Here is a 22,738-nt window from a genome sequence, read left to right as displayed (position 1 = left end):
TTCCTCATACTCTTCAAGGCTTTATAAATGTTTACAATACACTCGTGCTACTTCCTACTTCCTTGTTACTTGTACAACCCTCCTCCAAATTATTTCTTTGCTAAATATGAGATAGATGATAGATAGATAGATAGATAGATAGATATAAAGAATGGCAGTGTATCTAAGAATGGACACCCATTAGTAGGTTAAAAGGGGAACACCTGTGGGGTGCCTGGATGGCTCAGTTGGTTGAGCGTCCTACTTCAGCTCAGGTCATGATCTCACACTCCGTGAGTTTGAGCCCTGCGTCAGGCTCTGTGCTGTCAGCTCAGAGCCTGGAACTTGCTTCAGATTCTGTGTCTCCCTCTTACTCTGTCCCTCCCCTGCTCATGCTCTGTCTTTCTCTGTCTCAAAAATAAATTAATAAAAACATTTTTAAAAAATGTTTAAACTAAGGGGGGAACACCTGCAAAAAATATGGAGCTAAAGCAATAGTGATGAGGCTAGAATAAAAAGTGGACTAATAAAATATGTAAAATATAGAGCATAAGAGTAAGAATAAGAGTAAGTTAGGGAGACGCCCAGGTTTCTTTTTTCTTTTTTTTCAGTTTATTTATTTTGAGAGAGACAGAGACAGTATGAGCAGAGGAGGGGCAGAGATAGAGGGAGAGAGAGAGAACCCCAAGCAGGCTCCACACCATCAGCGCAGAGCCTGACATGGAGCTCAAACTCACAAAACTGTGAGATCATGACCTAAGCACAAACAGACACTTAACTGACTGAGCCACCCAGGCTCCCCGACTGCCAGTTTCTATTTTAACGACTACTTGGTGGATGTCCATACCAATTACAAAGACAGAAAATTTAGAAGGGGGTTTAGGGACAAAGAAGACGATTAAATTTTGGAACATGCTGAGTGTGAGGTGTTTTTAGGATACCCACAGAAAGCTAGATATACAGAGTTTAAGCATGACAGGGAGGTAGCCTCCAAAACCTCAGAATTTCTGCTGTGAGTAGAGTGTCTTTGTTATTCAAGGTGGGCCCACAGGACCACCCTTCATAGCTCATATTAATGGGCTGACTCATGGTGGGCATCTCACACTTTATGCTAACAACATGACTAAAGGTAAGGACTGGGCATGTCAGAAAGACCAACAATGTGATTAGAAGTTGGGGCTTTGAGCCAAGGTAACATCAGCTCAACCTCCACAGAGGGGAAGGGAGCTGGAGACTGAGTTCAGCAACACAGCCAACAATCCAAATAATCATGTTCATATACTGAAGCCTCAATAGAATTCTGGACATTGAAGTTCCAGTGAGCTTCCCAGGTTGGTAATACTCCATATGTACTGTCATAAATCGATAGCAGGAGGCTACCTTGTCCCATGGACAATGGAAGCTTGATGCCTGGAATCCTAGACTTTACCCTATGCATCCCTTCCTTTGGGTCTAAATTGTTTCTGTTGGCTATAATAAAAATGTAATCCTAAATACAGCACTTTCTTGAGTTCTAGGAGTTTCTAGCAAATTATGGAACCTGAGAGAATTCATAGGAGCTCCTTAACTCATAATCAGCTGGCGTGAAGTGAAAGTGGCCCCAGGAACTCTTAAACTTGTAGGTGGGGTCTGAAGTAAGAACAATGTGGGGACTGTTCCCTCTGCCGGTGCAATTTAGCTAGACACCTTTGCATTGTATGACTCCATTTTTATGAAATGCTTGAAAAGACAAAATTACAGTGACAGCAAAAAGACTAGTGGCTACCTTGAGCTAGGAGTATGTAGGGGTGACTTCAAAAAAGGTAAAGAAAATGTTCTATATATTTTCTAGTATACATTCTAGCATATACATTTTTTTAATCTATTCAATTTTACAGCTAAATGATTAAACTTTATTATACATAAATCATATCCCAATATGTCTGACTTAAAAAGAAGAGACAGAGAATTCTATGTCTGATATTATTGAGAATGTTAGTCACTCTATCACAATGTCCCTTTTGGTTAAGAGCTACAGGACAAATTCCTATCTATTCTTAGTCCAAGGACATTTTTATTTCTTCTAAATTTCTGGTTTTTCTTTAATGACATCATTGACAATTGAATCCTGAGACCTGAATTTGAACACAACTATGCAGGCCATCATAACCGGCTTTTTCAACACCATTCCTCGTTCAAATTTGCTTCCACTTTCTCTTACTCAAGTTTTAATGATTATCATACAGTCATATTTTACAGGTACTTTTAAATGGCCATAATTTTCTTCTAGAACAAGGTGGTGGTAAAATAACATTTCTAAATGCATATCTAGTATTTTACTATCGATTTGAGAGGAAATTTTTTCCTCCATTCTTTTACAAATATCTGAAAAACTAATTATGCTGCTTTGTTGGATAGCATCTGGATTCGCAACCTACCCTTCTAAGAAAAGGCTTCAGGCTCTTAGAAGTGTCCTGCAAAGTACCTATAAATTGCAAAATATGCTGAAGGCTCACCTATATTTCTTAAAATAATTTTGATTTTGTATACTATTTTAACATTATTAACAAATACACGCTATGAAAGTTGTGACACTGGAATTTTACATAGTCATCGGCATTCTCAATGAGAAATTACCCATTCAAAAATTGTTCTTAAAAATTATGATAGGCAAGTAAAATTTTAATTTGAAAAACAAAGTATGTGTCCACTGTAAAATTATTTCATCTTTCCTGTGCACCTGAAATTTTTGATAATAAAATGTTTGAAAAAATACGGGAACATGTTAAGGTAATAATAATAAAGAAAATCAAAAAATTAGAAGAAAATTCAATAAATCACATGTGGATCCCCAAAATAGACACTTGTAACTGAAGTATCAAAAATGATACATACAAAAGTCTCTACATGTACTTGTTCCAATTTCAGATATAAGTTGAAGTTGTATAAATAACAAAGCCCTCTAAGTTACTTCTTCTCAATCTTTACTGTGCATGTAAGTCATCTGAGGACCTTATTAAAATGTAGATTCTGATTGAATAGTTCTGGAGTAGAGTCTGAGATAATGCATTTCTTTTGTTGTTGTTGTTCTGAGATTAGGCATTTCTAACATATTCCTCGTTAATGCTGATGCTGTTGGTCCACAGACCACACTTGAAGTAAGAATGCTCTTTTTATTATTTTTTAGGAATCAATAAAACCCTAGTTTTAAAATATATATAAAATAACTACTTATTAACAGAAATATCTTTATTTTGCTTTGAACTTCCTACATGTGAAACCTCAGTGTTATGCCAAATACAACCCAGATTTCTAAGTTGTGCCTCAAAGAGTTGTTATGACCTCTACAAAGTTAACTCAAAGTAACAATGAAAGAAACTTCTGAGTAGTCATAGCAGGGGCACGTATACTGGGGTCATCTATCTTCTGGATAATTATGATTCAACTATGGAGGAAATATGTAACAGAATGTATGAACTTACTATTCATATCCATCTACTATTTATTCAGAGATTATTCCATGCAAATCAGCGCACTTGCTTCTAAAGAAATTCAGGCTAGACCAGACATACGAAATGTTCAGCTATCTAAAGAGTTCTTCAGTCCATTCACATAATGATTGATATCCCAGCTCTTCAGTGGAAGTAACGTTCTCCCCTGTTTGAGGTAAATGATCTCTTGCAGGCACACCATTTGGATACCTGGAAGAGGTAATTTATCTCAAGTGGGCAAACACTTTAATGAAAGCAAGAAGGTTGCCACCTGTCCAGTATTTACAGAGGCAAACTAGAAACTGGGGTCTCTGCCCACTGCCTGTAAATACATCCTCAAAGTTAAGAAGGTAGCAGGAGCAGCCACCCTTAGCACTTTCTGAGCAGTGAATTCAAGCTTATCGCTCTTGAACTTCCCGTTTCATGAAAGGCATAAAGTGATATACCAGTTCGTGTGAGATATCAGAACACAAAAAAACAGGTAAAACAATAAACATTTGGTTGGCAATTACATATATAAGAGATTTGGCTGAGAAGGTTACATTCACACCTAATGACTCTATAACTGAGGAACTCTTCTTAGCCCAATTCCACAGGGGAAGAGGGGAAGACGTTGAGGCGGAAAGGGATCGAGTACCTTTCCCAATGTCACACACAAAGTTAAGCAATGGGACCCAGATTCAAATCTAGAGCCCAAGTTCTTAATTCATACTCTACTATGTACCCTAAGTGTTTAATTTTCCCTCTTCGGTAAAATTTTTCTCTCCTATATAATTAACAGTATGTGTATAATTCAGAACTTAGTCTAAAAAGATAGGTACCTAAAAAGAGTATTTTTAAAAAGAATAATATACTTTTTTTTTTACCTTGGAACAAAGATAATACAAGAAGTGACGTAGTTACTATTAAATATATTTAAAAACTACTACTTGATATTGACACACAGCACCAGTTTTCCTGAGGCTTGAAAAAAAAAGTGACTGATGCCATCAATATGTAGTCTTGACATGTAAAATGGTTTAAATTTTCAGCAAGTTCTTCAAAACAAGAAAATGAAAGAAGGAAGGAACAGAAAAGAAAAAATATGGCTCTAAGAAATAACTTTTTTCATTTCAGGATTTTCAGATTATTTCCTTAATAAACTGTACCAAGATTTTGCCATCTCAATATCCCACTTGGTTGAAAGAATTAAGATACTACTCATAATATTAGGTGATCCAAAAGACAATGAATCAATTACAAATCAAAGCTGAACTCATATTCCTGATAACTGTCCTGCGATGAAAAGATCCTATTATGAATTGGTTAAACAAATTATGAAATATTCAACTGATAAATATTACCCAAACATTAAAAATCATTCCCCAGGGACCCCTGGGTGGCTCAGGTCATGATCTCATGGTCTGTGAGTTCAAGCCCCGCATCGGGCTCTGTGCTGACAGCTCAGAGCCTGGAGCCTGCTTCAGATTCTGTGTCTCCCTCTCTCTCTCACTGCCACTCCTCTGCTTGCTCTCTGCCTCTCTCTCTCTCTCTCTCTCTCTCTCTCTCTCAAATATAAGTAAACATATATATATGTGTATATATATGTATATATGTATATATATGAACATTTATATAATATATAATAAACACATATATACATGTATGTAATCATTCCCTAGAATAATATTAATAGAAATGGAGAAAATCCTTCAAAAGCATGACTTTTTTAAGCTAAAGCTATTATAGCATGCCATAAGTGAAACACGGCATCATTTCTGTGATTTTCTTGCCAAAATTGCATGAACTGAATCTAATCATGAGGAAACATCAAACAGATCAAAACTGAAGGGTATTTTACAAAAATCAGTCTGTAATCTTCAAGAATATGATGGTCAAGGAAAGACTGAGGAACTTTTCCACGCTGAGGGAGATTAAAGAAACGTCACTTAATGCAACACATAATTCGAAACCAGATCCTTTTGCTATAAAAGACATGGTTGGGACAACTAGGGTAAGTCAAAGGGGGTCTGAACAGTTTCCTGACGTTGATCACAGCCCTCTGGTTATGTAGAACAATGTCTTGCCTGAAATACATGCTAAAATATGAGAAAGTAATGGGCATCGTGTCAGCTACTTGCTCTCAAATCATTCAGCAAAAAGAGTCTCTATTGTGTATTTGCAACTATTCTGTAAGATTAAAACTATTTCAAAATCAGTTTTTAAGTTCATTTATTTATTTTGAGAGACAGAGAGAGAGAGAGCGAGAGCGGGAGGGGCAGAGGCGGAGGGAGAGAGAATCCCAAGCAGGCTCCACATTGTCAGCGCAGAGCCCAGTGTGGGGCTCGAACTCGCAAACCGTGAGGTCATGACCTGAGCAGAAATCAAGAGTCTGACATGTAACCGACTGAGTCACCCAGGCACCTCTCAAAATAATTTTTTTAAATGCAAATATAAAACAGTATGTAGCTTATGGTAACATTTATATCATTTGTTAGCCTGTTAGTAGATGGATGAGCAGGTGGTAGGAAGGAAGAAGGGAGGGTAAGAAGAAGAAATGAAGGGTGGGCAGACAGAAAGGCAGAGAGGCAGAGAGGAATAAAACAGATCGGAATAACACATAGCAATAGAAAATAATCAGTTGTCTAAAAATGCATACAGGCAGACGTGTGTACTACATTCAGGAATGTAATACACTACTTTCATGATGAGATGGGTTGTAAGGAAACAGGTTTTTTTAGCGCCCACTATATGCTAGGTACTGTTACAAAATGTTCAACAAGGGTTATCTCATTAAATCCTCATAAAAACCAGGAAGATAGTACTATCTCCATTTCTAGGTAAAGAGCCTGAGGTCTAGTAACAAAGTAACTTGTCCAGTTTCACACAACTAATAACTAGCAGAGCTGCAAACAAAATCAAATCCGCCTTGTACAAAGCTAATGCTCCTTCTGCTATATGCTAATGCTTATCGTATATTTAGGTTATTCATACACTTAAGTTATAAACTCAACATGACTATGTAAGCTGTTATAGCTTTACATTTATTACCCTCACTATTATCTGTTAATAACCTCTCATGTACTTTAAGTGTCTGAAAATATTTTCCCATCCTTTCTGCTAAAATATCAGGAAATTTTGGGGCGCCTGGGTGGCTCAGTCGGTTGAGCGTCCGACTTCAGCTCAGGTCATGATCTCCCGGTCCGTGGGTTCCAGCCCCACATCAGGCTATGTGCTGACAGCTCAGAGCCTGGAGCCTGCTTCGGATTCTGTGTCTCCCTCTCTATCTGATCCTCCCCTGTTCATGCTCTGTCTCTCTCTCTGTCTCAAAATAAATAAATGTTAAAAAAAAATTTTTTTTAAATAAATAAATAAATAAATAAAGTATCAGGAAATTTCTACTACTAGGATACCCATGAAAATGAAAACACATTACCTAGAAAAGGTAATGCATTAACTGGTCATCATATTTTGAATGAATTATTCTATGAGCCCAGCTTGTCAAGTCGCCTCTGCAAAAGGAACACACTGATCATTTTTGTACTAGTCCAATAACAACTCAATTGTTTACCTGTCCAACCATATTCTTCCCTATACTCTTCGGGATTTCAATACATCAATTATTCTCCCCCTCTAAGCAACTATCACTTAACTCTTCCCTAATTACTTAGTGTTCTTTAGCCAACAACATTTAAAGGCTTCCCTAAAGATGAGTTTCCCTGAACTTGCTCTTTTCTCAAGCCATTAGAGGTACAACCAGATTCTAACAAGGCAGCTCTGTTCCTGGAGGGAGGCAAGCATTTAAAGACACACCATTCTTGGTCTACCTTCTCCTTGATAAGTCTTACCTACACATATTTTTATTAGGGTCTCAAATAATCATTGTGTCAGTATCTTAACTTTAAGATATTACAAGGGTCCACTTTTGGAAAATGTGCTCAAGGAGATCACTGTCTAGTTTTATAAAGTCTCTATAATCTGATCGCATGCCAATGTTCCACCTTTTCTCCCACGATTCTCCAATATAGTTATAACAGAAAATACATTTTAGTAATCACCATGTATAAGCCAGATATGCTAGGCATGGATTTCCATTCCATCTCCTTAATGTCCCTCTTCCCATTCTGTGCCTACTCCCACCTCTGCATTTCTGCTCAGGCTCTGCCCTCCATCTGGATGCTGTCCCTCCTATGTAACTTATCTATCTTTCTAGGCCCAGCAAAGGCCTTCCGTTAAGGCTCCCTGAAGCCTTCCCAATACTAGTAAGCCCCCACTACGCTGTACCTATCTTGGATTCTTACATTTAAAGCCAGTATTTCCTCATTCAATCTTGATTACTTTCTGCCTAAAGTTATTCACGAATTGCCAATCTTGTTCTATAATCATTATGTATATTTTCTAGATGTCCAGATCCAAGTCATATATGTTTCTTTCATCTCCTGAAGATGTATAGCACAGTGAAAAGAAAAAATAAATAAATAAAGTAATATACACAGGATTGTAGCTTAAGAAACCAATCTATGTCAAGTGTTCACACACCTACAAGAATATGATGAACACAAATAATCTGTTTTTCAAACTAACTCCAATAACTTTTATTAAGTTCTTTCAAGAATGTTAATTTTCCTCTTAAGGTATAATGCCAACATTCTTAAAATACATTTTATTTAGACTTTTATTTCAGACTTCAAACCCAGGACATTGACATTTTGCCAAAATATTAGAGATGAATATTGCTTACCAACATCAACGGGCCACAACCTAAAATTAATCTTTGCATCATAAGTTTCCCACTATACGAACATAGATTTAGTTATCAGAAATCACAACAAATGATCTACATGTATATAGCAGAGTTGTCTAAAGAATTAAACTACATCCCAAATTATTACCTCATTAATGCTTACAACATTCCACAAGGCAGGCAAGTATTATCAAATCCATTATATTATTTTTACTATTAATGTGTCTGAAATGGCCATAATTAGTCCAATGACATAGCTTAACCAGTAGGTAGGTGTATGTTATTCTTGAAAAATTAGTTTTCATTGAACTTTTCATACAAACATATCCTGCAATCTGAGTCATTAAAAAATAAACTGAATTATTTATTTATTTATTTATTTATTCATTTATTTATAATGTTTACTTATTTTTGAGAGAGAGAAACAGAATATGAGCAGGGGAGCAGCAGAGAGAGAGAGAGGAAGACACAGAATCTGAAACAGGCTCCAAGCTCTGAGCTGTCAGCACAGAGCCTGATGCAGGGCTCGAACTCCAGAACAGCAAGATCATGACCTGAGCCAAATTCAGACACTTAACTGACTGAGCCACCCAGATGCCCCAGTAAACCGATTTTTAGACCTTTGGAAATCACTGATTATAGGTGGTTCCACACCTGGTGGAAACAGACTACTCAAATTAACTCTATTGAAAATTAATTAGGAAAAATAAAAACATATCACTAACGAGAAAAGTTTCCTACTGGTTCAGTTATTCCTCAAACTTCTAAAATGTATAGCTAGAAATAGAAATGAAGGAAGACATTTGCAAGAACATTCCCAGTATTCATTAAAAAAAAAAAGTTAATGATGAGATTTCCTTTGGAATGTCAGATCCTAAAAGGAAAAAATAAGGTGGATACATTCACCAAGAAATGTCATTTAATTTCCCCATAAATTAAGACAAAATTACCCACCAAAATTTACATTAATCCTCTCCATCATCAAATAGAGATTTAATAATCTCTCTGTACCTGAATGGAGAAAGATGAAAAAAAGTGTATTTTCTTCCTAGATGGTTTATTAGAATTCGAACTGTAAAGCATTTCTAGACATTTGCAAGGACCTAAAAGAGGCAAGCGTACCTGTTTTACTAATGACTTCCTGTAACTCGGCCATAGAAGTGATGATTGCAGCCAGAAGGTCAGTACTGGTAAGCCAACTAAGTGCTTGCAAACAACGTAACTGCTCCTTTTGGTGCCCTGCAAGAAAAGAAGATCCATTATGCGATGTTGTAAACTTTTAAAATCCATGTTTAAAATTCATAGCAACGTTTGGCTATTTAGGAAACAGACCAAAACTTGTAGGTAGAACTTTGCCTAGTGTGGAAAAGTCTACAAGAAATGTTAGATTTGACTGACAATTTATTTATATATATAAATTAAGTGATGTCAAAAAAAAAGAAAAGTATTTTTTTTCAGTTCTACTTACATTACTTAACAGCTTGATTTTTTTATTTAAAAAACATTTTTTTAATGTTTATTTATTTTTGAGAGAGAAAGAGAGAGAGAGAGAGCATGAGCGAGGGAGGGGCAGAGAGGGGGGTAGACACAAAATCTGAAGCAGGTTCCAGGCTCTGAGCTGTCAGCACAGAACTGGACACGGGGCCCCAACTCACGAACTGCAAGATCATGGCCTGAGCCGAAGTCGGAAGCTTAACTGACTGAGCCACCCAGGTGCCCCCTTAATAGCTTGATTTTTAAAGTTAAAAACTGAAATCACTATTTCCTCAGAATAGTGAAACTTTTAAAAAAAAAAGTTAACTGGAAAATTTACATCTGTCTCATTTCCGTTCAATTCCTCAATAGATTTTTAACTCTGATCATTTTATACTGACTCATAGAAAGTAAAAATAAATTATACTGCTAATTAATTTTAAATAGGGGAGAGTCTCTGGATCGGCTTAATTGAAAAATCACTATATAAACTCTCCACTTTACTGTGAAAAGAGCATTCAAATATAATAAAGCTGACTATATATATATATATGTGTGTATATACATATATATATACATATATATATGTATATATACACACACACATAAAGCTAGGCAAAGTTGAAATTATATTTGCCACTTTCTTTAAATTTTAATGTTTATAACAAAAAATCAAAACCTAATTTATACATAAATATACATTTCTCCATACCCACACACATATCTACAACACACGAGAGACTATGTTACATGAGTTGACATATTAAATGATTTTTCAAGTTTTTACACAATGGCTAAGCCTGGTCACATTGTATGTCCTTACACTCAACTTAGATTTTTAAAAAGCTTAAATTATCTTACTTGGAAATTTATGCTTGTCTTTGGGCTCTCCTGTACACACCAACATGCCTATGCCTTCTTTGAAGCTCTCCATCCAGGTAAAAAGAGAGGCACATGATTGGCCCAAAATCTTGAGCCTATTTGCTGCCAAAATTGCAATTACACCTTTCCGGAATACACGTATCATCAGTCCTTTGAATGGCCTTTTCTTCATCTTAGCTTCCTCTTGCTTCTTTTCCTCTACGGTTGACAAAGCCTGGGCTAGAGTTCTGACTTCCAGTTTGAACAACTCAAAGGTGTTGAACTGCTCCTGGAGAAAATCTCTCTGTGTCGATAAGGCACATGACCGGCTATAGAGAGGATATAAGGCACCGGCCATCAATGCACAGGCTGCCAGCAAGGATGCTTGTTCCCTTTGAGTCTGTGATAACACAGTTTTGAAGCGTGAATTTTCGAGAACCATCTGTTCGTGTGACTTCTCAATACGGTTCAACTTTTCCATATTTTTTTCAGCAATTTCTTGAAATTTCTATAAGAGAAGTCAAATAAAATATTTTAAACAACTAGGCATTTTATTACTTCCTCTTTGTAGAAAGAAAACAAACTTTTGCTGACAACTAATTCTTCCTCAAAAGCCCCATGTTCTAAATATCAAAAAAATATGTATGATGGAGCAACAGGTTAGATCTAAATGTGCATGTTGATCTAAACATTTTTTTTAACATTTACTTATTTTTGAGAGAGAGGCAGAGCATGAGCGGGGGAGGGGCAGAGAGAGAGGGAGACACAGAATCTGAAGCAGGTTTCAGGCTCTGAGGTGTCAGCACAGAGCCCAGTGAGGGGCTCAAACCCACGAACTGTGCGATCATGACCTGAGCTGAAGTCAAACACTTAACCAGCTGAGCCACCCAGGCGCCCCTAAATGTGCATGTTGATTTTTAAATCCTCTTACACAGAAACTTTACATAACATAGAACGCATAACTCTAAAAGTACTTCATGAATTTCCCATACACCTATGCAGAAATACACATATTTAGAAAACAGAATTTCTCCTCTTCCATTCCTTACTTTTATTTCCTGCTTTTTAAACAAATTACATCAGCAGTAGAGGTTTTCCTATATGTGAAAAGACTTTACTTTTTGCCAGAATAAGCAAAGGGTTAAATCAAGAATATAACAAATAGCACTTGACTGTCTGCCATTTACTGGGTGAGGGGGGACTAATTCTCGGGTTAAAATCTCTCATTTCAGCTCTTTCTTACCTTCCTGAGACAGCAGACTGAACAAAGCACAGCCCCAGTGGTGGGAGGAAATAACTAACTGTGAGCTGGGCCTCAGCATCTCTCTGATCCTTTTTCCCTCATCAAGGAATTTGCAATCCAAACAATTTGAAACACCAAGAAATTTTAACTATGGACAACATATTTTAATTGCTAGAAAATAAAATAGTTCTCTATGAAATCTTATGCCTGATCATTAAGGAACTGCTGAGGTAGAGTATTCAGAAGATAACAGATCCCAATTTCCTTTACTGATTCATTTATCATTCAATAAACATTTATTGACTAGTCACTAAATTCCATGTGCTAGGAAAACAGACAAGCAAATCAATAACTGTGGTGTAATGCACTATCAAACTATGCCAGACTGGCAGAGGTACCCAAAAGGGAGTTTGCACAAAATGATATTGACAGGCTTTTGGAGGGATAATGACAAAGGACAAGTGGTGGTGAGGTATGTAATAGAAAGAATTAAAAAAAAAAAATAGTGATAAAGTGTGGCTCCATAGCTACCCTAAAATAATTTAATGATCCGAGTTGGAGAAAATCACACAAACCCTTGATGACTCCACAAGATTTGCTGTCAAAGCCTACCGTGGACAATGTTGATCAGCGGTAGTCAGAAGAATTCAAACTTGTGGAAATATACTGCTAAGGAAAGTAACTCTTGTACTAAATCCAACCCCAAGCCTTGCAGATGAGATTTCCAATAAGTGCACGGTGAGTAGAAGAAGGCCCTCAGAGGTACAGTCCTGAGCACAAATGAATTAAAGAAGTACACAAGAAGCCACTCTCTCAAGGATTCAACTTCTTGGATGCCTTCCTTTGGGCAGGGGAAACACTGTATTTTAGACATGGTTTTAAATGTTTCTATACTATAGGGGCTCCTGGGTGGTTCAGTCAGTTAAGGGTTCGACTCTTGATTTCCACTCCAGTCATGATCTCATGGCTCATGAGATTGAGCCCTGCGTTGGGCTCTGTGCTGGCAGTGAAGAGCCTGCTTGGGATTCTCTCTCTCTCTTCCTCTCTCTCTGCCCCTCCCATGCTCGCTCTCTCTCTCTCTCTCTCTCTCTCTCAAAATAAATAACCTTAAAAAAAATGCTTAAAAAAAAATGTTTCTATACTATAATTGTCTTTATTTACTCTGACTCTTCTCTAAAGTCTGAACCAGCCATATCTGTGGTACTACTGTGAAAAAGAAAGGAATAGAGAAATAAAGGAATTGTGGCTTGCCCCCAACCACATCTCCACCCATGGCCAAGCGGTGGTAGCAGTATTTCATCACCGGGACTGTGTCCCAGAGCTCCATGCAAAGACACTTGTAAAGGAAATGGTGTCCCATTGGGAGTAGCTGAAAGAAGCAAGAAACTCTGAGAAGCACTAGCCAGGTGGACTGCTTGGAAGCAGATGTGAGACACCCCTTTAAGAAGGCAACCTTTAAGAAAAGGGAAAGCTGACCTGCACTGTAGCTAAAGAAAGCAGAAAGACCAGTATGTGGAAGAGTGAGAGCCAGAAAACAGGATAATGTATTCTAAGGAAGCACAAATAATTCAGAACGCCTGAAGAAAAGAGGACAATGATGGAAAACTGACACGTAGGTGGATAAAAGATGATAAAGCTAAGGAATTTAAACTATCTGGAAAGCCATGAGAAGCCATAAAATCCTGGAAGTCGCTCTGCTTTAGTTAATGGATGGGAGAATCAGAAATACTAATAAAGACCGCCATGGGTAGCAGTAAAGTTGCCGGTAGTGGAGGTGGAACAAGAGGAGCAAACAGAATTTACAAAGGCTAATTCCATATTTTCTCCAAAATCAATTCCACCAGTTCAATTAGAGGGGAAAACAGGAAAATTATAGACAATCCAACATAAAAGAGCCACACCGGTTACAGCTAGGTAGTAGAAATAAACATTAACCTAATCAGGTTCCAGGTGGAACATAGTCACAGATCTCAAAGTCTGAGGCAGAAGTATATTTTCAACAAAAAGTACTCTTCTGTGAACAAACACAAATGGTGAATAGATACATTTGCTAATGATATTTTAAATGTTTCAAAATAGCATGTGAAGTCATTGGACAAAATCGAATGGGTTGTGGACAGAGAGCTGAAAGTATATTTACCATACCGGAATTAAAATTTTTAAAGTAAATTAAATAAAAATTTTAAAATTTAAGAAAAAAAAAAAAAAAAAAGGGGAAGACAGCTGAAAGTAAAGCAAGCCTGTTCTGGAGAAGAGTTAGCTGTAGCACATGACAGATCTACCGAAGACAGCTAGCCTACTTCAGAGCATCAGATTGAAGCTAACAGCATTTTAGAAAGGCAGCCAGAAACAGGTAGTCCTGGAATGAGGATGACAGAGTAACCAAAATGTGGAGAGAAATGGATAAAAACCTGAACTCCATTACCCAAAACACCCCACTTCTCTCGACAGACAGAAAGCCAGGAACAAGCTGGAATGTCTTAAAAACAGAATTGGGATTCCAGACTTACACAGCCAGTTTTCATTTTAGGCTGCCTGCTAGAAGTCGTGGCAAAGTACTAAAGCAATCTTTTAAATTCTCGCGTCTTTCAAATCCTTGTGTCATTCTATGGCCCCCAAATTTTGATCATTTGTAGCGATTATATATTTAAAAGTGCTTAATTAAGTGATTAATATTAATTACTACCACGCTTCATGATTTCTCAGAGACTCGGATGCCATTCACAGATTGGTGAAACAGTAAAAATAAGACTATGTGTGAAGTCTGCTTATAAATAAAAATAAACAAACTCAAAAGACTACTTATTTGTCTAATAACCATCTGCTGTCCCCAGCCATTCTTGGTTTAAGTAATTATAATCAAGACACCAAGTATCGATTGTTATTTTTCAAAAAAATCAACCAGACCAATATTCAACTAGATAACTAGAATTTATCAGCGGGTTGAATTAAAGATTTAAAAATAATGAAGTTAAACATTTAAAGTTCTAGAGCTCTTGTTGACAAATATTAAGTTAGCCACACAAAATCCTCAATAACATTAATACTTAGTGCAAGTTTTGTTCATTTCTTAACAATTACATTTCTGCACCCCTGCTGTCTCCACTCAAATCTAGAACCACAGATCTGACTTCCCGGCAAGCATCTCCACTTAGCTACTTCACAGCCATCTCAAGCTAAAGTATCCAGTCCAGTACTATTGACTTGCCTCCTAAACGTGTTCATGATAGTCCTCTTTATGTCAATACATGGCACCAACATCCACCGAAGTGTTCAAGTCAAAAACTTTGCAGTCGGTTTTAGTTCCTCCTTTCACCTTATCCTCTACCGTCCCAAATCAAAGCCATCGGCAAGCACCGTTGGGTTTACCTATAAAATACGCCCTGATCCATATCTACTGCTACGCATCCTACTTCCAGCTATTCACCACCAGCCATTCATGCCCCCTTCCATGCCGCTGTCAGATTATGTCCATCCGATCCTATTAACATCTTTGTCCTTACTGAACCAAGGTTCCCTCCTCAAGTCACAACACTCCCACATGCCTTCTGCTGTAAAGGCTTCACCTTCTCCCACAATCCTCACCCTGGTGAAAAAGGGAGAACGGTCTGCTTCTTTACTATCCAGACACGAACCTCACCACTCTTCACAATTTAACCAATGCTGTCTAGCATTCCCAGGTCTTTTCCCTTCCAACTCCCCTAACACTATTCAAATCCTAGCAATCATCAGAGCCCATTTCAGGGTCTATCTATTCCATGACACCTTTTCCTATAATTCTCATTCATGCTGACCTTGACCTTCTCTGAACTTAATTACATGACTCACACATTTAATTCTGACACTGCTACTTACTTATTTCATGTATGCATATCTGTTCTCCCTCAAATGCAATAGAATGCTAGTTCCTGGAGGCCAGGAAGTATTTACTGCAGTAAATATTCTATTTACAGTGCTCTATACCCTGTAGGAATTTACTAAATATTGAACAAATTAAATAATCCTTTATAAGATGTTCCTTGGTGTTTACCACAGTTTTTCTTTGCCCATAATAGGCACTGAATAAATACCCAATGAATAAAAAGCTTTATAAATGTAAGGAGAAGAAAAATATAATCTGAAAAAAAGATATCATTTCTAAATATAATTTGGAACTTATCAACATGTCAGAATTCTGCTTTAAAATTAATTCTGATATTCCACAGGGATCTTCAAAGGTGCTGCATTATTTACTGTGAATTATTCTTGAAGAACAAAGCTTGTTTGATGATAACAATGGAAACAGCCGTAAGAGCAATTTTTCCCTTAAAAAAATCTTATGTTCTTTACCCAAGGAGATTGAAGGCCAATATTTTTAAAGCAAACATTAGGAATATCGCCTTCAAATGGGACAAAAGCATTCCTAGGACTGAAATAACCTGCTCCTTAGTGTGTTTAGTTTCAAAAATAATATTTGCAAATTCCTCCAAAACAACACTCCTATCTTGAAGAATTTAAAAAAACTTGCAAATATAGTATGGATATCTTTTACATAGATTTCTTTGGCATATCAAAACTACGATATAGTTTCACTAGTTTTCCTCTACTGTCTGATAAATTCAAAGTGCATCCAAAATGGGGGGAAAAGATACCTCTTTTGCCTAATCACGCACCTACTTCCTGAAGCACACAGGCTCTGTGGGACGCCTTACAGGGTTCCATGAACTTTGAGACTTTGGACCAGAAATTAGATATTTCCCGAGGGAATAAAATTCTTTTTTTATCACTTTTGCTTCCTGCGTTCTTATTCTTTATGTTGGCAAAAGACAAAATGCACACTGGACATTTGATGACACATAGACATCAAAGGACTTTATTATTGGCAAAAGACAAAATGCACACTGGGCATTCGATGACACATAGACATCAAAGGACTTCATTAAAACTGTCTTAGTTTTATAGACTGCATACCTTGTCTTTTTATGAAATGGTAATATTGCAAAATGAATAAATTCACCTGCTTATCCTATGATGTAAATGCTTCTCTGTTAAAAATAATGCACATTTAGTGAAGAAAATGGAAGTCTCATACGTTACTGCTGGAGATGTTAAAATGATGCATCAGCTTTTGCAAATAGCTCAGTTTACCATATGACCTAGAAATTCTACTGTCTGGACTTTATATATATATTATATATTTTATATATATATTATATATATATATTATATATAATATTAAATATATATAATATATTATATACATTATATATATTATAACATATAATAGAAATATACTCAAATCCCATAATGATTATTTACTTTACTTAAAAACACGATCTTCATTTGTAAGTGTAGCCTGGCAAAAATATTATGTGCCAAAGTGCTATGTGCCTGTGTTTACTCTTGTATCTAAAGCAGTACAAACTACAAAATGCCCTTTGGATAAGCCAAACCTTCAAAAGAACAAAGTTCTCCTTATCATTATACTGAGAATGAACGTGTCAACATGGGCAAGATGCTTCATTTGTCAGTTGTTAAAAGACACTGCCTCAGACCGTTGGTAAGTCAGCACTCCCCCTCAGTTCTGATCTGCCTCAGATCTTCCTTCTGGGTTTTCAGACCCCGGCCACGGTGTCCAGGTTGGCTCCAGTCTTCTCTTTAAATAGTTCAAACTGTGACCACCTCCTCTTCTAAGTTTATAGCATTCTCTTGGGAATTAATTAAACACAGTTGCTGTGATCAACCTTATATTCTTGAATTTCTCATGTGTTTATATGATGACTTCACAATTATATTTGACAGTTTTTGAAGAAAGAACTAAGTGTTATATCTCTTTGTTAGTACCACAGTGTTAAACACAGTGCCCTCTGTATGTGGTATATACCACGTAAGATATATTTTTGTTAATATTAAATACATTATGTAAAAGTTGTCTTGATACTCTTACCTATAACAGCAATTTTGCAATATAATGTAAGAAAAACTCAGTCTCTCAGACAAAAGGAAGTCTGAGAGAAATAAGACATAAGGGAACTAGCATCTGTGGACAGTTGACAGGGTGTCACCATAATTATCATGTTTGATCATTAATTAATCAAGACTCACTTGGAAATGCAAGTTCAAGAAATATGAAATTGATCTGCCACTGGACCCATTTTCAGGTATTACTTGACATACAAAACAGCATATATTTCTAAAAGAAACAGTACCGTAGTATAACGCAAAAAGGACAGGAAGATAAGGATGGTGACAATATATTAAAACAGGACAGGGGCATCTGGGTGGCTCAGTTGGCTGAGCATCTGACTTCAACTCAGGTCATGATGTCATCATTCATGAATTCGGGCCCCATGTCAGGCTCTCTGCTGTCAGCACAGAGCTCACTTCAGATAGATCCTCTGTCTCCCTCTCTCTCTGCCCCTCCCCCCACCAAAAAAATAAATAAACATTTTTAAAAAGACTGAAAGTTAAAAAAAAATAGCACATAACATTCACTTTGCAATTTCTGAATGCCAAGCAAGAGGCTGAATAGTTTACATCTGTTACCTCCATTCTAATCCCAGCTCTAGAACTTTCTCGCTAAACACATAAGTGGCATCAGTTCTCTGAACCTTAGTTTCTCCATGTGCAAACTAGAAATGATTCTTAAATGACCTATCTCACATGGTTGTGGTAAGGCTTGAGTCAGAGGAGGCGTGCAAAGTTAGGAAAAAATGTTGAAAAATCTATTGAGCATTAGGCAAATTCAATTCATAGTCTTTTTAAGAAAAACAATTTCTAGGGGCGCCTGGGAGGCTCAGTCGGTTGAGCGTCCGACTTTGGCTCGGGTCATGATCTCACGGTTTGTGAGTTCGAGCCCGGCATCGGGCTCTGAGCTGTCAGCTCGGAGCCTGGAGCCTGCTTCAGACTCTGTGTCTCCTTCTCTCTGTGCCCCTCCCCCACTTGGGCTCTGTCTCTCTCTGTCTGTCAAAAATAAGTAAATGTAAAACCACAATTTTTTTTTAAAAAGAAGAAAAACAATTTCTAAAGCAATTATTTGAGAAGCAGATATTTTTGTGTTAATGAAATTATTGGAAATATTTCGTTAGAGGTGCCCCCTTCACGCCAACTCAGTCCATCAATGCCTCCTGTGTCCAGGACAGGGTCGAACTAATTCCCTGTGAGCCATTCCAGGCAGGCATGTATAACCTATCACCTCCAATAATATAAACAAGCTGAGCTCTGAATATTTTTGGAATTCAATTAAAAAGAAAAAAAGTTTCAACATCTAATAACACTAACCCAGATTTCCTGCCAAAGGTACTCTTTAATTTTGTGATATAAGAGGATTTTACTAAAATGTCAAACAAACCTAAAGTGTTTACAATAAATATTACATCAAGGTTAACCATACTTAACTGATAGGGAAAAAACCTTTACTTTTACTAAGGACGCTGCTATGCCAGTAACTCCAGCTTTTTCAGAAAGAAAAGCTATAAGAACAGAAATACTAAGATTACAAAAGCAAACTCAGTAAGAGCATGTAGTGTGGCACTCGGCCCAGAGGCTTCAGTAGGCACACATACTTGAGATGTATTTCCGTGACGGCTCCGGAGTATTTAAATTTGAGAGTTCCCAGCCATGTGGCTAGCACATTTCACCGAACGCTAAAAACATGCTGAGATACTAGAACCAAGGCTCCTGTCCTACAAGTATCCTTTATCTAATAGCATTTGTACTAATTGTTTTAAAGCTTACACAGTCAAAACTCTTGCAAATAACTCTACTGTGTTCTTTTCAGATGAATGCAATTCGAGTCCAAAAGCTGGTTTTTACTTAACCACCTGTCTTTTACTAACCATTTCTTTACAAGAACTAAACATCAAACACAGGGTGCTATAGATAAGTCATGTGTTTTCCAGCAGATGGCCCCTTGTAATGGCCAGGTTCATCTAACACCAAACATCCTCTAGAACCTACAATCCTACACAACTGTGTGTTTTCCTTCTTTATGTTCTTATCAACATAATTTTTTAAAATACATTAAGTAATATACAATGAAAATAGTGTAATTTGCATTGCAGCTTTGAGGGGAAAAAAGCAGAAATGCAGAAATAGTCATAACAAAATTTCCTAAAATAAAATGTATAGCCTGTAATATGCATTATAATAGCAGTTTACCCAATACAAAACCCAAAGGAATCGCTGCTGTGTATTCAATTACAATTTATAAAAATGTAAACATATGTATAAATAATATAAACAATATGACAATTTATATTATTAATGTACTTTTTAAAAAAAATTTTTTAACATTTATTTATTTTTGATACAGAGAGAGACAGAGCATGAACGGGGGAGGGGCAGAGAGAGAGGGAGACACAGAATCGGAAGCAGGCTCCAGGCTCTGAGCCATCAGCCCAGAGCCCGACGTGACTCTCGAACTCACGGACCGCAAGATAGTGACCTGAGCTGAAGTCGGACGCCTAAGCGACTGAGCCACCCAGGCGCCCCTTATTAATGTACTTTTAAGAAAATGAAAATGATACTTTCAATCTGCCTACTCATGGATCAAAGCCTACAGTGTTACACATCCTTCAGAAAAAAGTCTTCAGTGAGAGCTTTTCTTTTCTTTTTTAAAGATTTTATTTTTAAGTTATCTCTATACCCAACATGGGGCTCGAACTCACAACCCTGAGATCAAGACTCACATGCTCTACCGACTAAGCCATCCAGACACCCCAAGAGCTTCTCTTTAAAAACTAGCATTTGTGATAACTGATTCCCTTAGTTAGAAAAATGAATTGCTATGCTTTCTTGCACATTTAGAATAAAAGAAGTGAGTTCATAACACCGATAGGATAGCTTGAAATCAGGAAGTGTGTTATCTCTGGTTTTGTTCTTTTTTCTCAGGACTGCTTTGGCTATTGGGGTCTTTTGTGTTTGCATACAAACTTTAGGATTGTTTCTTCTATTTCTGTGAAGAATGACTTTGGTATTTTGATGGGGAATGCATTGAATCTGTAGATGGCTTTTGAGTGGTACAGCTACTTTAACAATATGAAATCTTCCAATCGATGAACACAGGGTGTCTTTCCATTTGTTTGTGTCTTTGATTTCTTTCAGCAAAGTCTTAAGAGTTTTCTCCCTACAGATCTTTCACTTTCTTGGTAAAATTTATTCCTAAGTATTTTGTGAATGGGATAGTTTTCTTTATTTCTTTTTCTAATGTTTCATGATCTCTGTAAGTTGATTTTGTTAGCCTGCTACTTTACTGAAATCATTGATTAATCCAAGAAGTTTTTTGATCGGTTATTTAAAGTTTTCTACATATAAGATCATATCATCACCAAGCCATAGTAATAAAAAATACTGGCACAAAAATAGACACATAGACCAGAACAGAGAGCCCAGAATTAAATCTCAGCATATACAGTCAACTAATATTCGACAAGAGAACCAAGAACACCCAATGGGTAAAAGATATTCTCTTCAAACGGTACTGGGAAATTTAGAGGAACACATGCAAAATAATGAACCTGGACCTCTAACTCACACCGCTTACAAAAGTTAACTCAGAATGCATCAAAGACTTAAATATAACACCTGATACCAAGAAACTCCTAGAAGATAGGAAAGAAGCTCACTGATATTTAGCAATGATTCTTTGTACCTGACACCAAAAGCACAAACAACAAAAGCAAAAATCAACAAACAGGACTACATCAAACTCAAAGGCTTCTGCACAGCAAAAGAAACTAACAAAATAAAAAGGCAGCCTTCAAAATGGGAAATATTTTTTATAAACCACATATCAGATATGGGGTTAATATCCAAAAATGTATAGAGAATTAACACAACTTAATAATGAATAAACACTCTCGTTTTTTAAATGGGCAGAAGAACTAAAGAGACATTTTTCCAAAGAGGACATCAAAATAGTTAAAAAGCACATGAGCAGATGCTCAACATCACTAATCATCAGGGAAATGCAAATGAAAACCGCACTGAGATATCACCTCATACCCGCTGGAATGGCTATCATCAAGAAGACAAGAGACAGCAGGTGCTGGCGAGAACATGGGAATGTAAATTAGTCCAACCACTATGGAAAACAATATGGAGGTCACTCAAAAACTTGAATATATACCTACCATACATTCCAGCAACTCCATTTCTGGGAATATACTCAAAGGAAATGAAAACAGGAATTCGATGAGATACACACACCTCCATGTTTATTGCAACACTATTGACAATAGCCACGATAGGAAAGCAACCAAATGCCCATTAATGGATGAGTGGATTAAAAAAGATGTGATATATATGCACAATAAAATATTACTTAGCCATGAGAAAGGAAGCTATCCTATCATTTGCAAAATCACAGATGGACCTTGAAAACATTATGCTAAATGGGATAAGCCAGACAAAGAGAAGTACTATAGGGTATCACTTATACATGGAATCTTAAAAGACCAAACATGCTAAAAATAAAAATTAAGAAAAAAAAAAACAGAAAATAAAATGGTGGTTACCAGGAAATGGAAGAGTAGAGAGTAGGGGTGTTAAATGGATGCTGTTTAAGTGTATAAACTTGTAATGAGTACTAAAATAGCCATAGAGATTAAATGTACAGTTTGTCAAACAATAATAATAATAATGTACTGCAAGTATGTAATGTGATAAATATCATTACAATGGCAACTATATTACATATATAAATGTATCAAAGTAACACAATATACACCTTAAATTTATACAAGGTTACATGTTAAATTTATCCAATTAAAAAAACTGATAGGAAATGATGAAAGTTTGAAGAATCATACTTCCTAATTTCAAGACTTACTAAAAAGCTACAAAAATCAACTCAGTATAGTATTAAAAATGAACACACACATAAATAAATGGAACAGTTGAGAAAGTACAGAAATAGATTTACACAAATACAGGAAATGGATTTTGACAGAGTACAAAGGCAATTCAATAGAGAAAGGATAATCTTCCAACAAATAGTCCTGGATTAAC

General features: G+C 36.6%; 1 protein-coding gene across 8 annotated transcripts in view; it reads right to left on the bottom strand.

The window, feature by feature from the left end:
* Positions 1-22,738, bottom strand: part of CCDC171 (coiled-coil domain containing 171) — a 318,123-nt gene that overhangs the window by 159,634 nt on the left and 135,751 nt on the right. For all 8 annotated transcript variants that reach the window (XM_049634852.1, XM_049634832.1, XM_049634824.1 and 5 more), the window contains 2 exons: positions 10,507-11,014; positions 9,295-9,411 (listed from right to left, as the gene is read on the bottom strand). In XM_049634852.1, coding sequence (XP_049490809.1) covers positions 9,295-9,411; positions 10,507-11,014 — 625 coding nt within the window. The remainder of the gene's footprint in view (positions 1-9,294; positions 9,412-10,506; positions 11,015-22,738) is intronic.

The sequence above is a fragment of the Panthera uncia genome, chromosome D4 (genome assembly GCF_023721935.1).
Source record: "Panthera uncia isolate 11264 chromosome D4, Puncia_PCG_1.0, whole genome shotgun sequence".
Classification (NCBI taxonomy): domain Eukaryota; kingdom Metazoa; phylum Chordata; class Mammalia; order Carnivora; family Felidae; genus Panthera; species Panthera uncia.
The sequence above is the reverse complement of the archived record's forward strand: the minus strand, read 5'-3'. Positions and strand labels throughout refer to the sequence as shown.